The following is a 19,045-nucleotide window of genomic DNA, read 5'->3' as shown; positions in this document are numbered from 1 at the left end:
ATTAAAATTAATGAAACTATTATTTTTTGGCATTTATTAATAAGAATACTTAATGGAAAAATGCATCTAAGTTTTAACTTTCATCTCTTCAAGGTAAAAAAAAAGTATAATGAGAAAAATATTAATCAATACTTTTTTCCCATATTTTTCAGATTTGGGACATTAATTTCTTTTGTTTCAATAATTTAAATCGATGAGAAAAAGGTTTTTACATATTTTAAGTTTATTTTTTTAGAAACAATTCATATACAAAGCTCTTTTGAAAGCTTGTAATAGTTTAATTCAACTTGGTCCGCTCGCGGAGTTTGAATTTTAATTAAATTTCGATTTGAATAGTAAATAATAATGGAGAAAGACATTACGTCGTTAAATAGGACTCGTGGTGGAATCAAGGCGCAAATAACTAGACTATTAACGTCAATAAAGGATCAGCAGTTTGAGGATGTTGAAATAGAAGAAATTGAAGTCAAGTTGGATAAAGTGCGTAAATTAAATCAACAGTTTGAACTTTTAAGACAAGACTACTACAAAGTTGTGAAAAGAGATGAAGATTTAGTGGAAATTGAAAATAGCTTCGAGGATATCGACTCGGATCTTCTAAAATTGGAGGTAAGCTTGAAAAAACTTTTCAATAATTGCATGCATGAAAATGGGAATGCAAAAATTAATAAATCTAATGATGTTAATTTCAAGCTGCCAGAAATCTCATTACCAAAATTTTCGGGTAATTTTGAGGAATGGAACATTTTTAAAGCTCAATTTGATTCGTTAATTTCTTCTAACAAACAACTTTCAGAGTCGCAAAAGCTTTATTATTTACAATCATGCTTAGTTGGAAATGCGGCTCGGATGATATCGAATGACGATACATTTCATTCCTTATTGAAAGCTTTGGAAGATAGATTTGATAATAAAAGACTTATTGTTAATACTCACATTAATGAAATATTTTCGATTGAAAAGTTGCACAATGAAGGTGCCAAAGATTTAAGATCATTAGTTGATCAATTACATAAACATTTTAGAGCTCTAAAATTATTGGATTTAGATTTGGATAAACTAAGTGAAGCTATGTTGATTAATATTATTATGCAGAAATTGGATAAAGAATCGCGTAAACAATTTGAAATGACTTTGACGTCAGATGAGCTAATTGATTGGGATACCTTTATAAAATTTATTGAAAAGAGATGTCAAATTTTAGAAAATTTGCAAAGTAATATCGTTCAGTCACCAAAATCGAAATTTATTTCCCAAAGTTTTAAACCACGTACTTTAGTAACAAAGGTAAATGACACTTCATCAAGGTGTGCTGTTTGTCGTCTACCAGCAAATCATCCTATCTATAAATGCAAAGGTTTTCTTGATTTAAATGCTGTGGAACGTTTTAATATGGTTAAAAAACTCTCCCTCTGTGTGTTGTGCTTAAAACCAGGGCACAAATTAGCTTTTTGTCGCCAATCTAAGTATTTGTGTAACATCTGCAATGGTAATCACAATTATCTCTTGCACAGACATAGCAAACCTTCGAGCGAAGGAGAAAATGCTACTCATTCCGAAGCAATTCCTTCGGAGCCGAGGACTGATTTCTCCCCCAAAGATGTGACCTTGGCCGATTCACTGCGTACTTCCTCTGCCTGCTTACTTATAAAAAATAAAAGCGTTCTACTTCCAACTGCAATAGTACTTATTCAGAATATTTATGGCCACTTCTCGAGGGCTAGAGTAATACTAGATAGTGCTTCTCAGGCAAACTTTGTAACAAAGCAGTTTGCTGACAGCGCGAATTTGCGAAAACAAAAAATAAATACATCGGTTTCTGGATTGGGAGGAATTTCTACTTCGATTGAATATGAGGCTGTTGCAAATATAGCCAATTGTAATGGATCTTTCTGTTTATCACAAACCTTTTTTGTAATAGATAAAATTACGGATATGGTTCCGGCAACAAATGTTAATTTAGAGAATTTAGAAATTCCACAGGTTATGCTTGGTGATCCGGAATTTACACGGAGTTCCAAAATCGATGCCCTTTTGGGTGCTGAAACCTTCTTTGAAATTGTTAAGGGTGAACAAATACGTTCATCTCTAAATTCATTAATATTTCAAAATACTGTATTTGGTTATGTCGTTGGTGGCTATGTAAATACAAATAATCAGGAGCCATGTACTAATTTATGTACTTTAGTTTCTCGAAATGAAAATATTGAAAAAGTAATCGAAAAATTCTGGTTAGTGGAAAATATTAGTGAAGAAAATACTATTCTTAGTAGTGAAGAAGAGTTTTGCGAGGCTCATTTTAAAGAAACCCACACCAGAAATAAGGATGGTCGATTCGTAGTTAAAATGCCGATGAAAGAAGGTTTGTTGGGTGATTCTAAAGCCTTAGCCAACGTTAGACTTAACCAAACAGTTAAGCGACTGCATAAGAATCCCATGATGCAAAATTTATATAAGGAGTTTATTGCAGAATATGAAAGTTTAGGTCATATGGAAAAAGTGAATAATGACATGTGTGAAGGATCGTATTATTTGCCGGATCATGGAGTTTACAAACCTGAAAACTCAACCACAAAATTAAGGGTTGTATTTAATGCCAGTGCCCCTAGTACATCGGGACAAAGTTTAAATGATTTGCTTCTTGCCGGTGCAGTGAAAGAAAATATTTTTGAAATAATGACTAGATTTAGGACTTATAAATACGCATTTACGGCAGATATTAAGAAGATGTACCGTCAAATATTAATTGATGAATCACAGAGAAATCTGCTAAAAATATTATGGAAGGATAATATGAATCAGTCTCCAACTACTTATCGCCTTAACACTGTCACTTACGGCACAAAATCGGCTCCATTTTTGGCCATTCGTTGTTTGAAGCAACTTGCTTTGGATGAAGCGAAAAAATTTCCGTTAGCTTCGCAAGTTACGCTAACAGAGGTGTATATGGACGATTTCGTCTCGGGTGCTGCTACTTTAGAAGCAGCCCAGGAATTACAAAGGCAGTTGATACAAATGCTGCAAACTTGTGGCATGGAGCTTCATAAATGGACTTCAAATTCCTCTGAACTCATAAATAATAGCTCTGAGGAAACTAACCAACAATATTTTCTCGTTGATCGACATTCTTCAGTAAAGGCTTTGGGTCTGAATTGGCAACCAAAAGAAGATTATTTTCTCTTTAAGGTAGACTTAAAGATCAAGCCTTTCTACACTAAAAGAGACGTGTTATCTGTTATCGCTCGTTTGCATGATCCATTAGGTCTCGTTGGTCCTGTTATCACAAAGGCCAAAATTTTCATGCAAAAATTATGGATCCAACAATTGAACTGGGAAGATACTCTCCCTCAGTCAATTCAGCCAGAATGGTCGAATTTTGTGACATCTTTGAAAGTAATTGAAAATCTCAAAGTTCCTAGACATATCTTGACAGAATCTTATGAAAGAACTGTTATAGTAGGTTATGCTGATGCTTCTGAAGCTGCTTTCGGAGCGGTAGTTTACATGAAATCTATTATGGAAGATGGCACAGCTGTCAATAAACTTATTGCCAGTAAATCAAGAGTTGCTCCCATTAAAGTAATTTCGATCCCTCGTTTGGAGTTGTCAGCGTGTCTCCTTCTGTCGCAGTTGATAGAAAGAATTCGTCCTTCTCTTCAGATGCTAATCAGTGAAGCAATCTGTTACACCGATTCAAAAATTGCACTTGCCTGGATAAAGACACCTCCATATAAACTAAAAACTTTTGTCGCTACTCGAGTATCAAAGATACAAACTCTCACAGAAAACTTTCAGTGGAAACATATTTCTTCCCAACTGAATCCTGCTGATGTAATATCTAGAGGTTTGAACCTTCATGAACTCTTAACCAACGACTTATGGTGGTGTGGTCCTGACTATTTACCGGACTCTAAAAATTATTCTAGTGTTGAACTTGATGAGTCTGCAATTTCAGATGAACAATATCTGACTGAACTTAAATCACAGTCAAACATTAGTTTATCTTCTGTAAATAATATTTCATTTCTTGAGGATTTTTTAGCCATTAGTAATGACTATGTAAAATTAATTCGTGTATTTAGTTTTATTTGCAGGTTTTTATTCAATATTAAGAATAAAACAAAAATTACCGGTCCAATCACAAATAGTGAATTGGAAAGAGCAAAAAAGAAATTAATGGAGATTATTCAGGTAAGTGAATTTTATAAAGAAATAAAGGCCCTAAAAAACGGAGTAACTTTGAAGAAGGGTCCTATAATTTGTTAAGAGTAGGTGGTAGATTGGTTCATGCAGATGTTAGTTATAATCATAAACATCAGATAATACTGCCTAAAAAGCACAAAATTACCACTCTAATTTTCCAGTATTATCACTTAAGGAACTTTCACGCAGGACCTCAATCATTATTACATTTTGTTCGGCAAGAATTTTGGCCCATTGGAGGTAAAAATATCGCAAGAAAGGTTGTGCGCAACTGTATAACTTGTTTTAGGTGCAAACCTACTCCCTTAGACCAATTAATGGGGAATTTACCTCCAGAGCGAGTAAATCCCAACCCTGTATTTTCTAACACAGGTGTAGACTTTTGCGGTCCATTTTTCATAAGGTACAAAAATCAAAGAAAGGGTAATTTACATAAGGCGTATGTAGCTATTTTCGTTTGCCTAGTTACTAAGGCTATACATCTTGAAATAGTTTTTGACTTGACATCACAAGCATTTATTGCTTGCTTGAAAAGATTCTTCTCACGTCGAGGGAAATGCTCAACTTTATTTAGTGATAATAGTAAAACCTTTATAGGAGCCAACAAAGAATTGAAAAAACTCGCTTCACTTGTTAATTTTCCTGATGAAAATTTATCAAGGTTTTTGGCAATGGAAAATATCTCGTGGAAATTTCTTCCCCCTCGGGCCCCTAATTTCGGAGGACTCTGGGAGTCTGGAGTTAAGTCCTTCAAGCATCATCTAAAAATAACTGTTGCTGATGCAAAATTATTTTATGAGGAGTTTTTAACTGTTATTACTCAAATAGAAGGCATCCTAAACTCAAGACCTATCTCACCTTTATCTTCCGATGCTTCGGATTTAGAACCATTAACTCCAGGCCATTTTTTAATAGGCAGGCCCATAAATTCTATCCCAGAGCCTTCAGTAATAAATGAACTAGACAGTAAATTAACCCGTTGGCAAAGACTGACAAAAATAGTAGAACAAATCTGGAAACGCTGGTCGATTGACTATCTAAATCATTTGCAAGACCGAAAAAAATGGCGATTTTCAAAAAATAATATTAAGGAAAATGATATGGTTATACTAAAGGAGGATAACCTTCCACCTTTTAAATGGTGTCTTGGAAGAATAAGCCAAGTTATTCCCGGACAGGACGGCAAAGTTCGTGTTGTAATTGTCAAAACTAAAAATGGTCATTTTAAAAGATCAATATCTAAAATTTGCCTCCTACCCATTCAGACTTGATTTTCTAATCTGTACATAAAAAAAACTGTATGTTATTCTGAACATATTCAAATGTTTATTTTCTATTTTTACATATTTAATTGTACATTTATGCTTTATACTTATTTATATTTCTATGTCTTTTTTTATATATATTTTCATGTTTGAACTCGAAAAAAATTTTTTTGTTGTATATTGTGGATTATAACTTTGAATGTTGTATTGTAACTGGTGTTGCATAAACACGCAACGCGGGGCGGAATGTTACCGCCTTGTTGGCGCCTTTTGTAAGGAATGTAGCAAACCTACGCTGACTTGGCTTCAGTGATAAAATTATTGTAACCCTGCTGACATGGGGTCAGTTTGAAAAACAGTTTCGTACTGAGGAGTTCGTTGCGGGGTCGTTGCACCTCGATGAAATAAAAAGTTGGCTTTCGAATTGTCGTTTGATTTTTAAAGAATACAGTCCACTTATTAAAAAATTGAATGAACCAGCTTAACTTATGGTAAATTCGTACCACAACTAAATATCAAAATAAAAAATATATAAATTATTAATACTTTAAATCTGTAAGTTTAAATTTTATTTTACCAAATTGATAATTATAATTTCATAAAAAAATTGTAAATTATTTGAAAAATATACATTTGAATGATATTTCAACAATCTTCAATTCCGTGTAGATACATTTCCGTAAACACACCAAATTGATCCTTTTGATACATTAAACCCTAGTTCAGGTTGGTTGGCCGCCATGGGAACTCATTTTCCAATTGTAATTGTGTTTTCAACTACACATACAGTGTTATTTTCAGATTTTTTGTATTTCGAATGTTACGATACTTTAAGCTTTGAATAACTTACCATTCGCAAAAGGTATGTAATTTTTCTGTTGTCGCGACATATGGAATGGAATTCACTTTTTCAGAATTCAATATCCATAAATTCATTCATTTAACGCAATTTTAAAAAGTGCAGGTAAATTTTATATATTTATTTCACATTGCATTTACTTATATTACATTCATTTATATTACATATATTTACATTATTATTATTACACATAGACATTACACTTATTATTATTATCACATTACATTTATTATTATTGACATTTATATTTTGTATATTATTTATTCATTTATTATATTATTTTATTACAATTAATCTCAAGAATTAATATGGATTTTTTTCTAATAGTTTTATGTTTGAGGAACATATTACAAAATCTTGGAAAAAATAACTGAGTAAATCAATGATCAATCGGCAAAATACCGATCAAAAACTCCAATAGAAAACTAAATTAAAATTATCCTGGAATAATCTTTCACAGAAAACAACTGTAGTGAAGTTATGAAATTACAAGTACCTCTTTTCCTGTATTTGTTTCTGAAAGCTAGACACATATTCATATAGAAATTATATCAATAAAGGAAGAGAGATTAAGAACGGATGGCTGTACCAATTTCTAGCAGAATTTGAAAGAATGAAATTATTCCAGCAGAATTGGAATGGAATTCATTATATAAGAATAAAATATCCGATAATTCATTCATTTTGTTCAGTTTTATAAAATGCAGCTTCACTTGATATATTTAGTATAGTATAAGTCAATTAATCTCATAAATGAATATGAAATTTCTTTCCCAATATTTTTTTTATTTAAAAAAAACATATCTTATTACAAAATCGTTTAAATAAAACTGAGTAAATTAATTATCAATCAGCAAAATATCGACCAAAATCCAATAGAAAACTAAATTAAAATGATTCCGGAATAATCTTTCCCAGAAAGCAACTGCAATAATCTTATGAAATTACAATTATCTCTTTTCCTGTATTTTTTTCTGAAAGCTAGACACATATTAATATAGAAATTATACCAATAAAGGAAGAGAGATTAAGGAAGGATGGCTGTGCCAATTTCTAGCAGAATTTGAAAGAATGAAATTATTCCAGCAGAATTGGAATGGAATTCATTATATAAGAATAAAATATCCGATAATTCATTCGTTTTGTTCAGTTTTATAAAATGCAGCTTCACTTGATATATTTAGTATAGTATAAGTCAATTAATCTCATAAATGAATATGGAATCTCTTTCCCAATTTTTTTATATTTAAAAAAAAACATATCTTATTACAAAATCGTTTAAATAAAACTGAGTAAATCAATTATCAATCAGCAAAATATCGACCAAAATCCAATAGAAAACTAAATTAAAATGATTCCGGAATAATCTTTCCCAGAAAACAACTGCAATGATCTTATGAAATTACAATTATCTCTTTTCCTGTATTTGTTTCTGAAAGCTAGACACATATTCATATAGAAATTATACCAATAAAGGAAGAGAGATTAAGAAAGGATGGCTGTGGCAATTTCTAGCAGAATTTGGAAGAATGAAATTATTCCAGCAGAATTGAAATGGAATTCATTATATAAGAATAAAATATCCGATAATTCATTCGTTTTGTTCAGTTTTATAAAATACGCCTTCACTTGATATATTTAGTATAAGTCAATTAATCTCATAAATGAATATGGAATTTCTTTCCCAATATTTTTTTTTATTTAAAAAAACATATCTTATTACAAAATCGTTTAAATAAAACTGAGTAAATCAATTATCAATCAGCAAATTATCGACCAAAATCCAATAGAAAACTAAATTAAAATGATTCCGGAATAATCTTTCCCAGAAAACAACTGCAATGATCTTATAAAATTACAAGTATCTCTTTCCCTGTATTTGTTTCTGAAAGCTAGACTCATATTCGTACAGATATTACACCAATTACGAGAAGAGAGCTTAAGACAAGATGGCAGTTTCAATTTCAGGCAAAATTTGATTTTTAAACCAGCTTAAACTTGTTTTACAATGATGCCTCATGGGAGGATGAAACTGAAACATTGCTTCATACTTTATAGACAAAGAGGGGGAAAAATTCTTCTATTATATTTTGAATCTGGCTGCAGCAAGATATGTTTACATCTGTCCAATAATTGAAAGTACAATTAGTATGAAGAAAGGGCCCTTTGGGAAAGCTACATTATAGCGGAATTTTAATTATTTGCTTCATTAACGAGATATTTAGTTTCAAAAATGAATTTCTGGAAATCTCTTCAAGTTTCTTCTTAAAGATAAACTTAAAATATTCAACTGAATGTTGAATGAATTCAGCATAATAATTAGCGGTTTCCCCAAGTAAAATAATTCATTTCCTTTTTCTGTGATTCAGATATAATTTGAAATAATTTGTGGCATTTATAGTTAAAAGCATTCATAAATCAAAGATAGCAATAGAAATATATATCATTTACATTTGAGCATAATCTTCTCTAAAGTAACTTTCACGAATTTTTCACGAACCAAAAAACTTCAAAGAAACAAAAAATACCGTGGCAAAGAAGTTTAAGAAAATCGACGATGTTGATATGACAGAAATAGAAACTGGAATACATGGCGAAAAAGGTGGACATAAACAGTTAGAAAATCAGTTCATATTTCCAAATTTTCTAAGAGAAAAACATGACAATGGAAGTTGAAATTCTATTTGAAATGCTATATTAAGTTATTATCAGATATGATATCACGACTCAAGAAAGACATTTACAGTTGTAAAGATATGGCAGTATACTTTTGAACTTTTACAGTATTCATTTATTACAGAAATGTATTACGATTGAAGGAAGACTTTTATTACATTCAAATCACTCTGGTAAAAAAAAAAAAAAACTGTCTCTCTTTACAATGAAAGATGCGACAGTGATTATATTTTAAACAACTTACCGTTTATCAGCAACTTATCGCCCAATGCTTATGGATTATGTTTTAAAAGAAATATTCTGACTTTACCATATAAAACGAGATGTTGAATCCTTAAGATGGATAATGCCTATTGTAAACAAAAATCGTACCGCCCATGAGGTAAAATTAAATTTTAGCTGCCAGAAATTAAGTTTATCATTTTTGCGCAATTGTTCGTATTTCATTACGTGATCAGAGTATTTACTGCAAATGATGAGTCCTCTAGAAAATATTAGAAGAAAGGAAAAGGTATATCGTCTCATTTAATTATTCTTTCCGATAAATGTAATCTAATTTATTTAAAAAAAACATTACAATACAAAAAAAGGATTGCTTTTTATGTATGTAGTAAAATTAAGCAAGAGTATTTACATGAGTGTCTAAGAAATTTGGCAAGGAAAAAAAGCTTATTTAATAATTTTGTTTTTAAAATTGAAAAATTGGTCACGTAAATCAATTCAATCTATAGTTATAATTATACATTTCCTCTCTAAATACAAACTTCTTCTTACCATACTTGCTCTACCCTTATCATCAGAGTTTACAAATGAAGTATTAAACTATTTCAAAATGCATTTTCAGGAATAAATTAAATTTTCTCTCATATGGTGATGTACGATGCTTACTATTCTAAACTTAAAGCTTTTATAATTTTTTTTAAAAGAAGTAATTTTATTTGGTCTGTTTATAAACAAACACAACAAGGTATCCAAAAAGAGCTGCATCAAATTGCAATTTTGTGTTTCTTTCCATTTTTTAATGGTATATTACTTTAACCCCTTCAGGACCAGCTCGGTCCATTCAGTTTTCACAGTTAAGCCTAATTTTACAAAAAATTCATATAAAATCATCACTTTAATGAAATGACTTCAATTCCAAGTTTGTAATATACAACTATTTAATATGTATTATTATAAAGATTATAACATTAATTGAAATGAATGAAATAAGCAAAACACTTAACCTTTAACTCTACCCACGAAAACAAATATTATACCCATAGAAACAAAGCTATAAATATAAAAAAATGTATATTTCCCTCTCACCCCAAGCGACCGACATCTGTTGCTTCTTTCCCTAATGAAAAAAAAAATCAAAGCAGTCAACAAGAACGCCAACAAGAATCCCTTTAAATCACACATGCACTTTCAGAGAGCCGTTTGTTTATACCAATAAGTCTATCAAAGAAACGCAAAGCAGAATCCAATGCTTACTCGCATATGAAGGTCAAAGGCCATACAATTAGCTGTTAAATATTTCACTCTTTTCATAGTGGGAAAAAGCAAAAGAGAACTGATCAAAAACATACAAAATACTGAGTAGTGATCCTGAAACTGCAAATAAAAAAAAATCTATTTCCCCTACATAAAAAACCAATGAGCATTTCATCCTTTCTCCACTCAGTCATAATATAAACAGAATGCCAGAGCCAAAGAAATTATGGTTCTTTAAATGTCCAATCCTCTCGAAAGAGCAGAACACGTGCAATTGCTTACATGTTTCAATAACCCAGATCAAGTAAAAAAAAAAAAAAAAAAAAAAAATCAGAACCGAAAGTGTAAACTGAAGGTCAACGTTCTGTGTGATATACTCCAAAGTTATAAGGGACTTAGACGCCATCTAGTGTTTAAAAATTTAAATAAAACGTTCCTAGTAGAAATCCCGCCGGCATGATCGTGAGCCCACAGAGACGGAAAGGCTCATCGCCTTGATAGCGGTAAAGGGGGACTCACGTGATTACAATTGGTCGGTAAACTGGACAAACTTCAAAGCACAAAGCAAACATCAAAGAGAGGGTCAAAGGGAAAAAGTGTGCCTTGTCTGAAGGAACACAAGTCGTTGGAACAAGGCTTGAGCATGGTCCTCAACGGGTTAATTTAAAATAAGAGTCATTAATCTCTTTATTAGCCTTTGCATAGTCTTGTATTCCACAGAAATAATTTTTCTTTTACATGGTATCGTCTCTAAATTTTATTTCGTAATTCTAATACTTTTTTTCCCTTTGAAAAATAATTACTACTATTTATTTTCTCCTACAGATTCCCATTAAGAATCTAAAACAATTATTATTGTGTAATTATGGTTTTTAGAATTAAAGGCGAATCAAATTAAATTTTACTAAGTTCCAAAAAAAAAACAAAAACGATAAGGCTTTGCAATGCAAAAACTAAAAATCCTTTAAAAAGGGTCCTTTAATACTTTGAGCTTATTTATATTGGTTCTTTAATAAAGACAAAGGGCTCTTTTTTTCCCCTTCTTCTGATGTTTTCTGTGTCACCAACAAGCAGAGATAATTCTCGAAATTTAATTACAGAAAATAAATGAGTCGCATCTCTTTTAAAAATAGAAAGAAAAAAAATCGGTTTTAATTCCCATTACATTTTTTTCTGTCAAAGTTCTTCCTTTATATGCTGATAGATATCGAAATGCATTTTGCAATTAATTGAAAGACACGGTTTTCTTATTCTAAGCAACATTTGGTATTTTTAATTTTTTATCTTTGTTACAAAATTTTTAATTTGTTAAAAATTATGTCTGTATATTCCATAGACAATTCTTTATTGCGCCTTAAACATCATTAGGTAATTAAATATTTGCTATTATGAAGATACTTGTTTCCTTCTACAATGAAATGACACAAGAGCTCAGATTTTTATTTTTAATATCCCCCACATTAATGTCTTATCTACAATCATTTGATCTTTAGTATAGTATTAAAAATCAAATATTCATCTTGAATATCTCATTGTTTGCGATTTGCAGTCAACATTTCGCACAGAACTACAATTTTAATAACAAGATTCGTAAATAAATTTATCTTGTTTGTCATGTTTTTGAATTATTACATTTACATGCATAAAATCGCACTGGGGGGAGGACTTAAAAATGGGGATAAGAATCTTCCGGAATGGTGATTTATTCTCGTTATTCGGTTGGATACAGAAATGGTGCATAGTCGACTATCCACTACCTTTGACGGAGCGAAATTCCAACGGAAAGGGCTGTGCCGTGGCCGGTAAAGATTCTTAGAACTATATATTAGTCCCCGCCAATATTTTCGTGGTATTCCGGTAAATCAGATTGAATCCGAACGCCTCAGGGCCGTTCGCAGTAGTCAATGTACGATTTAAATGCACGAAAATGAATGAATGCATGATGACCAACAATTTTTCATGTCTTTGATTTAAAATTTTGCATTTACAATTGAATGATAAATGTTTACAGTTAAATTATAAAATTATATAATATATCTTATTTATCTTAAATCTTAGTTACTATGTTTATGTTATTATGTTTAAATGGATGCTTGGTCACACACCGACAGAAAGTCGTCTTTATGGATTCAGTCTGAGCTTTGATTTCTTTCAGTCTGAGCTTAGTTTGAGCATTCATTCATCATATATTATATTTTGGTAGTAAATACTATCCATTCGGCTCTTATCATTTTGAAATTATCATGTTCACTTGTATTTTGGGTGCCAAATACACATTCTATGAATAGGTTTCGTTTCTAATTTAAGATAGATTTATAAATTTGGCCTAAAAATTGTATATCAAATTGAATCTGTTTAGCTCAAAGGCTTTTTTAAATTACTCAGATACACAGACATATTTCCACAAAAATAATTTTTGGACTCGGACAATTCTGAAACATGTATCATCAAAATCAAGAGTTGAATATTTTTTTGCAATACTTTCTATCCGTGAAACTGAAAAAATAGATCTTACTGTTTATTAAATAATAATGAAAGACATATTTAAAAGGAATGAGAAAATCGGATTATACAGAAACGGAAGTGAACAGTGCCCAGAAATGAATTCATAAACAATGAAATGACCAATTTTAAATCAAGTTTCAACCTTTAAAGACAGTCTGTAAACAACGCAATTATTCAATCACAGCTTCCATTTCATTCAAAGTACATCTAATAAAATTAGATTTTTAAAAGTAAGATTTTAGACACACTGAATTTTCAAATTAATTATTTAATAAATTATTACACAAAATTACAATTCATTTTCTTAAGACACTATCTTTTAGAGAAAATCCAAAGTGGAGGGGTGGGGGCGATAATTTTTTGGGTTCAGATAATTGATAATTTTTTTGTGTGTCAGTATCTGTATTCCTCATTTCTCACTGGTCTGGCTTCGTTGTCTTAAATTTAATCAATCAAGAAACGTGTTTATTAATTCGTAATAAATAAATAACTTTTAAGTATTTTTTAAAGTATAGAAGTGATAAGAACTTTTAAATTATTTTTTATTCACACCATTTTTCCGAAGAGCGATGATGAAAACCCTAGCGACCCATATGCTGTCCCACTATTTTAATTTTTGCGAGAAGACAGCGCTCCAAAAAGATGTTTGACGCCTTGCATTATCAAACAACAGAGATTTGCAGGCGATTGCGACCAAGATGCTTCCCAACGATTTCATTTAAGTTTTACGAGAATACCATACTCTAAAATGATGTTTAACATCCTGCAATATCAAATGGCAGATGTTCGCAGATGATGGCTACGATTATAATGTTTGCTGGAATACCATGCTCCACAATAATATTTGACAACCAGCGATGTCTATCGGCGCAGGTCTGAAGACGATTATTATTATAACAACAATAAACCACTGTAACTTGGATTTGAATCACGCATTTCATCATTCAAAAGATTTACTTTTTCTAATTAATGAAATTGATCTCTGCTTGCTTAATGTAAGATTTGTAATGCTTAATGTAAGACTGCTTGATAATGTATTCCTCTCATCATAACTTTGGAATCTGTGACAGATTTTAACAGGAAAAATGTTACATTTGGTTGCGCATCGCAAAGGACAATGAACAGCTGAGAGCACGCGCAATACTATTTATCATATCAGAAGGACTTAGCCTAAATGACTGCACATTAATTACACTAGCCTGTCAACAAACCTATTTCTTCTGGTAAAGACCATGTCCTTTCTTTAAGAAAAATTTTAATGACTAGGCCATTCCTTAAAGATGGCCACCATAGTTTTTACATCCTATCTTGACTTTTCTTACCTGCGACATTTCCCCTATGTTTTAATATAATTATTATTTCTTTTCTTTTTTTTAAATTAAGTTTAGCACAGTTTACATGATAATAAAAGAAAGATCGACAAAAAAATGTAGGTCATAATAATTTAATATTTTACCCTTCGGAGAAAAACCTTGATGTATTTATTAATTTTTAAAATTTGATCCTTGAATTTTGGCTTTTGCAGAATTATAATTAATTAGTGATTTCCTCAAAGCATTCTGAATACTGAAAAGTATCATACTGATTTTAAATTTTATTTTCAAATTTGCCTACATATATATATAACAGATATAAAATATATTTATCATGTACACACACACACACACACACACACACACACACACACACACACACACACACACACACACACACACACACACACACACACACACACACACACACACACACACACACATATATTAGCTTGAAGAACTTATCGTTTCTGTTCTGCAGATGTTATTATATTTTCAATTTCTTTGGCTCAACCAGAAAGAATATTTTTCAAAAATGACCGAAATACAGGATGCATTACATTTCAAATAATTATTAGTTAGAAAAATTATAGGAAATCAAGGATTGCTTTTAAGAAAAATGATAACAACATTAAGGATTGCGAATCAACGACATAGACAACAATAGAAGAAATTATATGTTGATCATGGATGTAATCACGTAATAGAACTCTATGTATAATTATTTCATTCACACTGCTTTGTGCGCGATTAATTTAGAGACATTATCAAAGTTAGTTCCAGACTTTTTAATTGTCGAAATTTATGAATGGTATCTAAGAAGAAAGTTAATATTTACTATAAAGTAGAAGGCAGTTATAACATATAACTTACAACACAACTTTTAAAAAGCGCACTCATCTATTTTTTCGTAATTATCTGAGAGAGCGTATATTTCTTTAGAAATTAGAATCCAAATTTAATAATAATTTAATGTTTTATATAATTAATATTTATCTAGAAAATTCTGTGCATAATGAAAATATATTATGAAAACAATTATGATTTGAAAGGGTCATATAGAAAAGAATGAAAAATCATCACATTTGTTTTTCTTATCAATGTTTTTTATATGTTGGTAATGTTTTTTCATACATCTTCATTTTTTTTCAATGAGAGGGGACCGAAAAAATATTTTACTACTGGAAATGATCCTTTTGAGAACTTATTATTTCGTTACATTTTACACTCGAGATGAAATCCATAACAAGTTACTAACAAATAAGCGAGTAAGTCCAAGATCTTCTTAAACTACTTGAAGAAGTTTATCTAGTTGAATAGAGAGCATTCGTTACGAAGTGGAACAAAAAAAAATTGCAATCTTTTTTGTAGGGTCCTCACTTAACACAGAAAAGGGAATATAGCTTTTATAAAAGAAATGAAACATCCTTGTTATATAAAGGAAAGTGCGATTATTTTTGTGTCAAGTATACTTGTAATATAAAAGTTTCTCACAAAAAAGCTTGTTATATTTGAAAAAAAATAACGAAAGACACAGAAGAATCATTCCAGAGATAATTAGAGAGGTGTTTGTTTCTGGAGAGTTTCTCTCAAAGAATTTCTCTCACACTGAAGTATTTTTAGTTTGTTGTTAAAAGTGTGAATTTTTTAGAGCGTTATTCTTTCTATATTTTAAAGTAATGTGAATTTTCGCACTTATACATAAATAATACGATATTCACTGGAATAATAATAATGCTAAGTTATAATTTAATATTATAAAATTACTTATACATTTTTACAATGGTTACTTATCTAGAGGTGAGCAAATCTTTCTATATCAATAATAGAAATGCTAATCTCAGATATATCATTTCTTTGTTTTTGCCATGTGATTTAAATATTAAGATGTAATAATTTCGATTAAAAATACTAAAAATATTAAAAATGTTAAATGTTATAATATTATATGTTGGAAAGATGTTATAAGAAAAATATTAAACAATCTTTCAATGAGTATTTACTTCGTTTATACCTTACAGAAATGCACAAATATTAATAGTTGTTAGAATTTAACAAACAAAAATAAAGATTACAATATTTAAAATTATTATTTTAAGAATATTTCTTCATTCTTTTGGCATTATTGAAATTAAAAGCAGTCTCAGAGACAAGGAGTCAATAACATCATAAATAACAGCAAAAACTTTGGAAAAGAATAACTCCGTTATACGCACGTGTTCATATGTAGACGTTTGTCAAGATACTGCTAAAAGACCAACTTGAAGGTACTGAGGAGACGATTGTATTCAAGGGCAAAATACCACTTGATAATCAGAGAAGCGTGGAGTCATTTTGACTGGTTAACACTATCCAGTTACAGGTCAATACTGTTGCAAAAATTAAAGGAAACACTATAAAAATTCATGTAACTAGCACGAAATTTTTTTTGCACTTTTATAAATTAAAAATTTAATTCAATTGTTCTATTGAAACTTAATTTAAATTAAAAGTAAGGAAATGCTACATTATGAAAAGTAGAGAAAAACTGAGTTTCAGCTGTTTATAGATATATAAGAAAATATGTGTGGTTGCTTTCCTGAATACAGAAGCTTTTTGACACCATTAGATAAACCGAGAGAATTTGTAGTATCAAATTCTTTTTTATTACATATTGCCTAGAATCTCCAGGAGTAATGGCAGTGTCGTTTGTAATGATGCAAATAAATGTCCTAACGATTTATATTTATGTTCTATCTGATAAAAATTATACAATAGGACTAGGATAAATGACTAGAATAACGGCCAATACGATAATCATTACTTCGGCTTGATTAGAGTCTATAAGAGTAAATATTTTGCTAATTCAAATTCACATGAGGATCAAAAACTTTACATATGCACGTTTCAGAATTTTTATCTCCACAGATAAAATGTATAAAGCAAAGCAGCATCCAATATGATATTATCTCATACTATAATTCTCTCCATTTTAGCCTGCTGTTTTTCAGGAATGGTTTCACACTTATATGTGTTTAGCTCCTTACGAAATGGAATAACAGATAATATCTTCATTTGTAATAAAATATTTGCTAAAGAGAATTTGTCTGCATTCTATTCTATCTGTCTATTACAGATCTGGGCACATACGCGGCCTTGTTAATGATTCCAGAATCATGGGTTATCTTGGAAACAATCTCAGTTTATTCAGAATTTCATAAATAGATTATTTAATACAAATATTATTATTAATTGTATATATTATAATTATTTGTATATATTGTCATTCACAATATATGCAAATAATTTAGTTCTGGTAAATACAACGAAATTCTCTGTAATCGAATCTAACATCAATTATCTTTTCATTTTGGATAAAATCGCCAACAAATAATGGCTCTGAATGTCTATGTCAGCGTATTTTCGTTCTTAGCGTGGTATTCTATATATAGAATTAGAGTTGGTATATATCGAATAGAAGGATATATAGAATAGAAGTTGGTATATATAGAATATATAGAATAGAGAGACAAATAATGGCTCTGAATGTCTATGTCAGCATATTTTCGTTCTTAGCATGGTATTCTATATACACAATTAGAGTTTGTAATTATTTTCAAAATTTTAATGTAATGCTTTTGTTTGCTATTAAGCCTTTACAAACAAATGACACTGTCTTCCCAATTTTCATTCCCCCTAGAATCACTCTCCGATTCTCTTTACATATCAAGTATCTTTTCAACAGCTTGTCTGAGATTAAAAATTCCCTTTTTTCCAGACTAATTAAATAATACTTGAATCCGAATTTGGAACCTTTCCTTGTAGTCTTTTTCGAGATTCACCAACTCTCATATTTCTTAGTACAGAAATCAGGCTTAAAATTACAACTTAGTATAAGACTAAGTGACAATTTTGAACTAGAATAGCCTATTGCACAATATTGTATAATATTGTGGGATAGTATATTATATTATTCAATATTTAACAATATTATACAATATTGCGAATATTGTTTAATATCAATATTGTATAATATATGTGTGCAGCTAGGGTACCAACCAACAATGTTCATGAACTTTCATGCAAGAATTAAATAAAATCACTTCATATGTTTGTTACTTTAATTTTTCTTACCAGTATATGCAATATTTTGTTATTTTGCAAAAATATTAGAATTTATCATCACACAAAGCAAATAAATTTTTTTTAAATAATCCATTTATGTTATATAAAAATTATATATTACTGAAGAATTAATGCCCAACTTTGTAAAGGCCCGATGGAACATATAAACAATCTGCAAATATTTTACATGAATTCACTGCACAAAATGCGAGCACACTTTACAAACGTAAGATAAAAAAAAAATCCATTTATAGTGTTCATATTTATTGCTGGTTAACTTCACATCTTTCAATCTGTTTTTTGCATTTAAACTTTTTGCTGAAAACAAATGCGACTGAGGGCCTGTAAAGTTCATCATGCAATCAAAAATACATATTGTAAAAATGTATATTGTAAAAATTGTATATTGTAAAAATGTATATTGTAAAAATGTATATTGTAAAAATGTATATTGTAAAAATTGTATATTGTATAAATGTATATTGTAAAAATGTATATTGTAAAAATTGTATATTGTAAAAATGTATATTGTAAAAATTGTATATTGTAAAAATGTATATTGTAAAAATGTATATTGTAAAAATTGTATATTGTAAAAATGTATATTTTACATCGGCTTAAGGAGATTAATATGATTTTTAAAG

The 19,045-nt window shown here is 30.0% G+C and overlaps 1 protein-coding gene across 1 annotated transcript; it reads left to right on the top strand.

Moving 5' to 3' along the window:
- Positions 1–345: 345 nt before the first annotated feature.
- LOC129971925 (uncharacterized) lies at positions 346–17,335 on the top strand. Its single transcript, XM_056085903.1, has 3 exons — positions 346–609; positions 1,231–4,008; positions 17,273–17,335. The coding sequence occupies exons 1-3, from the start codon at positions 346–348 to the stop codon at positions 17,333–17,335; spliced, it is 3,105 nt and encodes a 1,034-aa protein (XP_055941878.1).
- The last annotated feature ends 1,710 nt before the right edge of the window (positions 17,336–19,045 follow it).

This window comes from Argiope bruennichi, chromosome 6, assembly GCF_947563725.1.
Source record: "Argiope bruennichi chromosome 6, qqArgBrue1.1, whole genome shotgun sequence".
NCBI lineage: Eukaryota > Metazoa > Arthropoda > Arachnida > Araneae > Araneidae > Argiope > Argiope bruennichi.
This window is presented reverse-complemented; position numbering and strand designations above follow the sequence as displayed.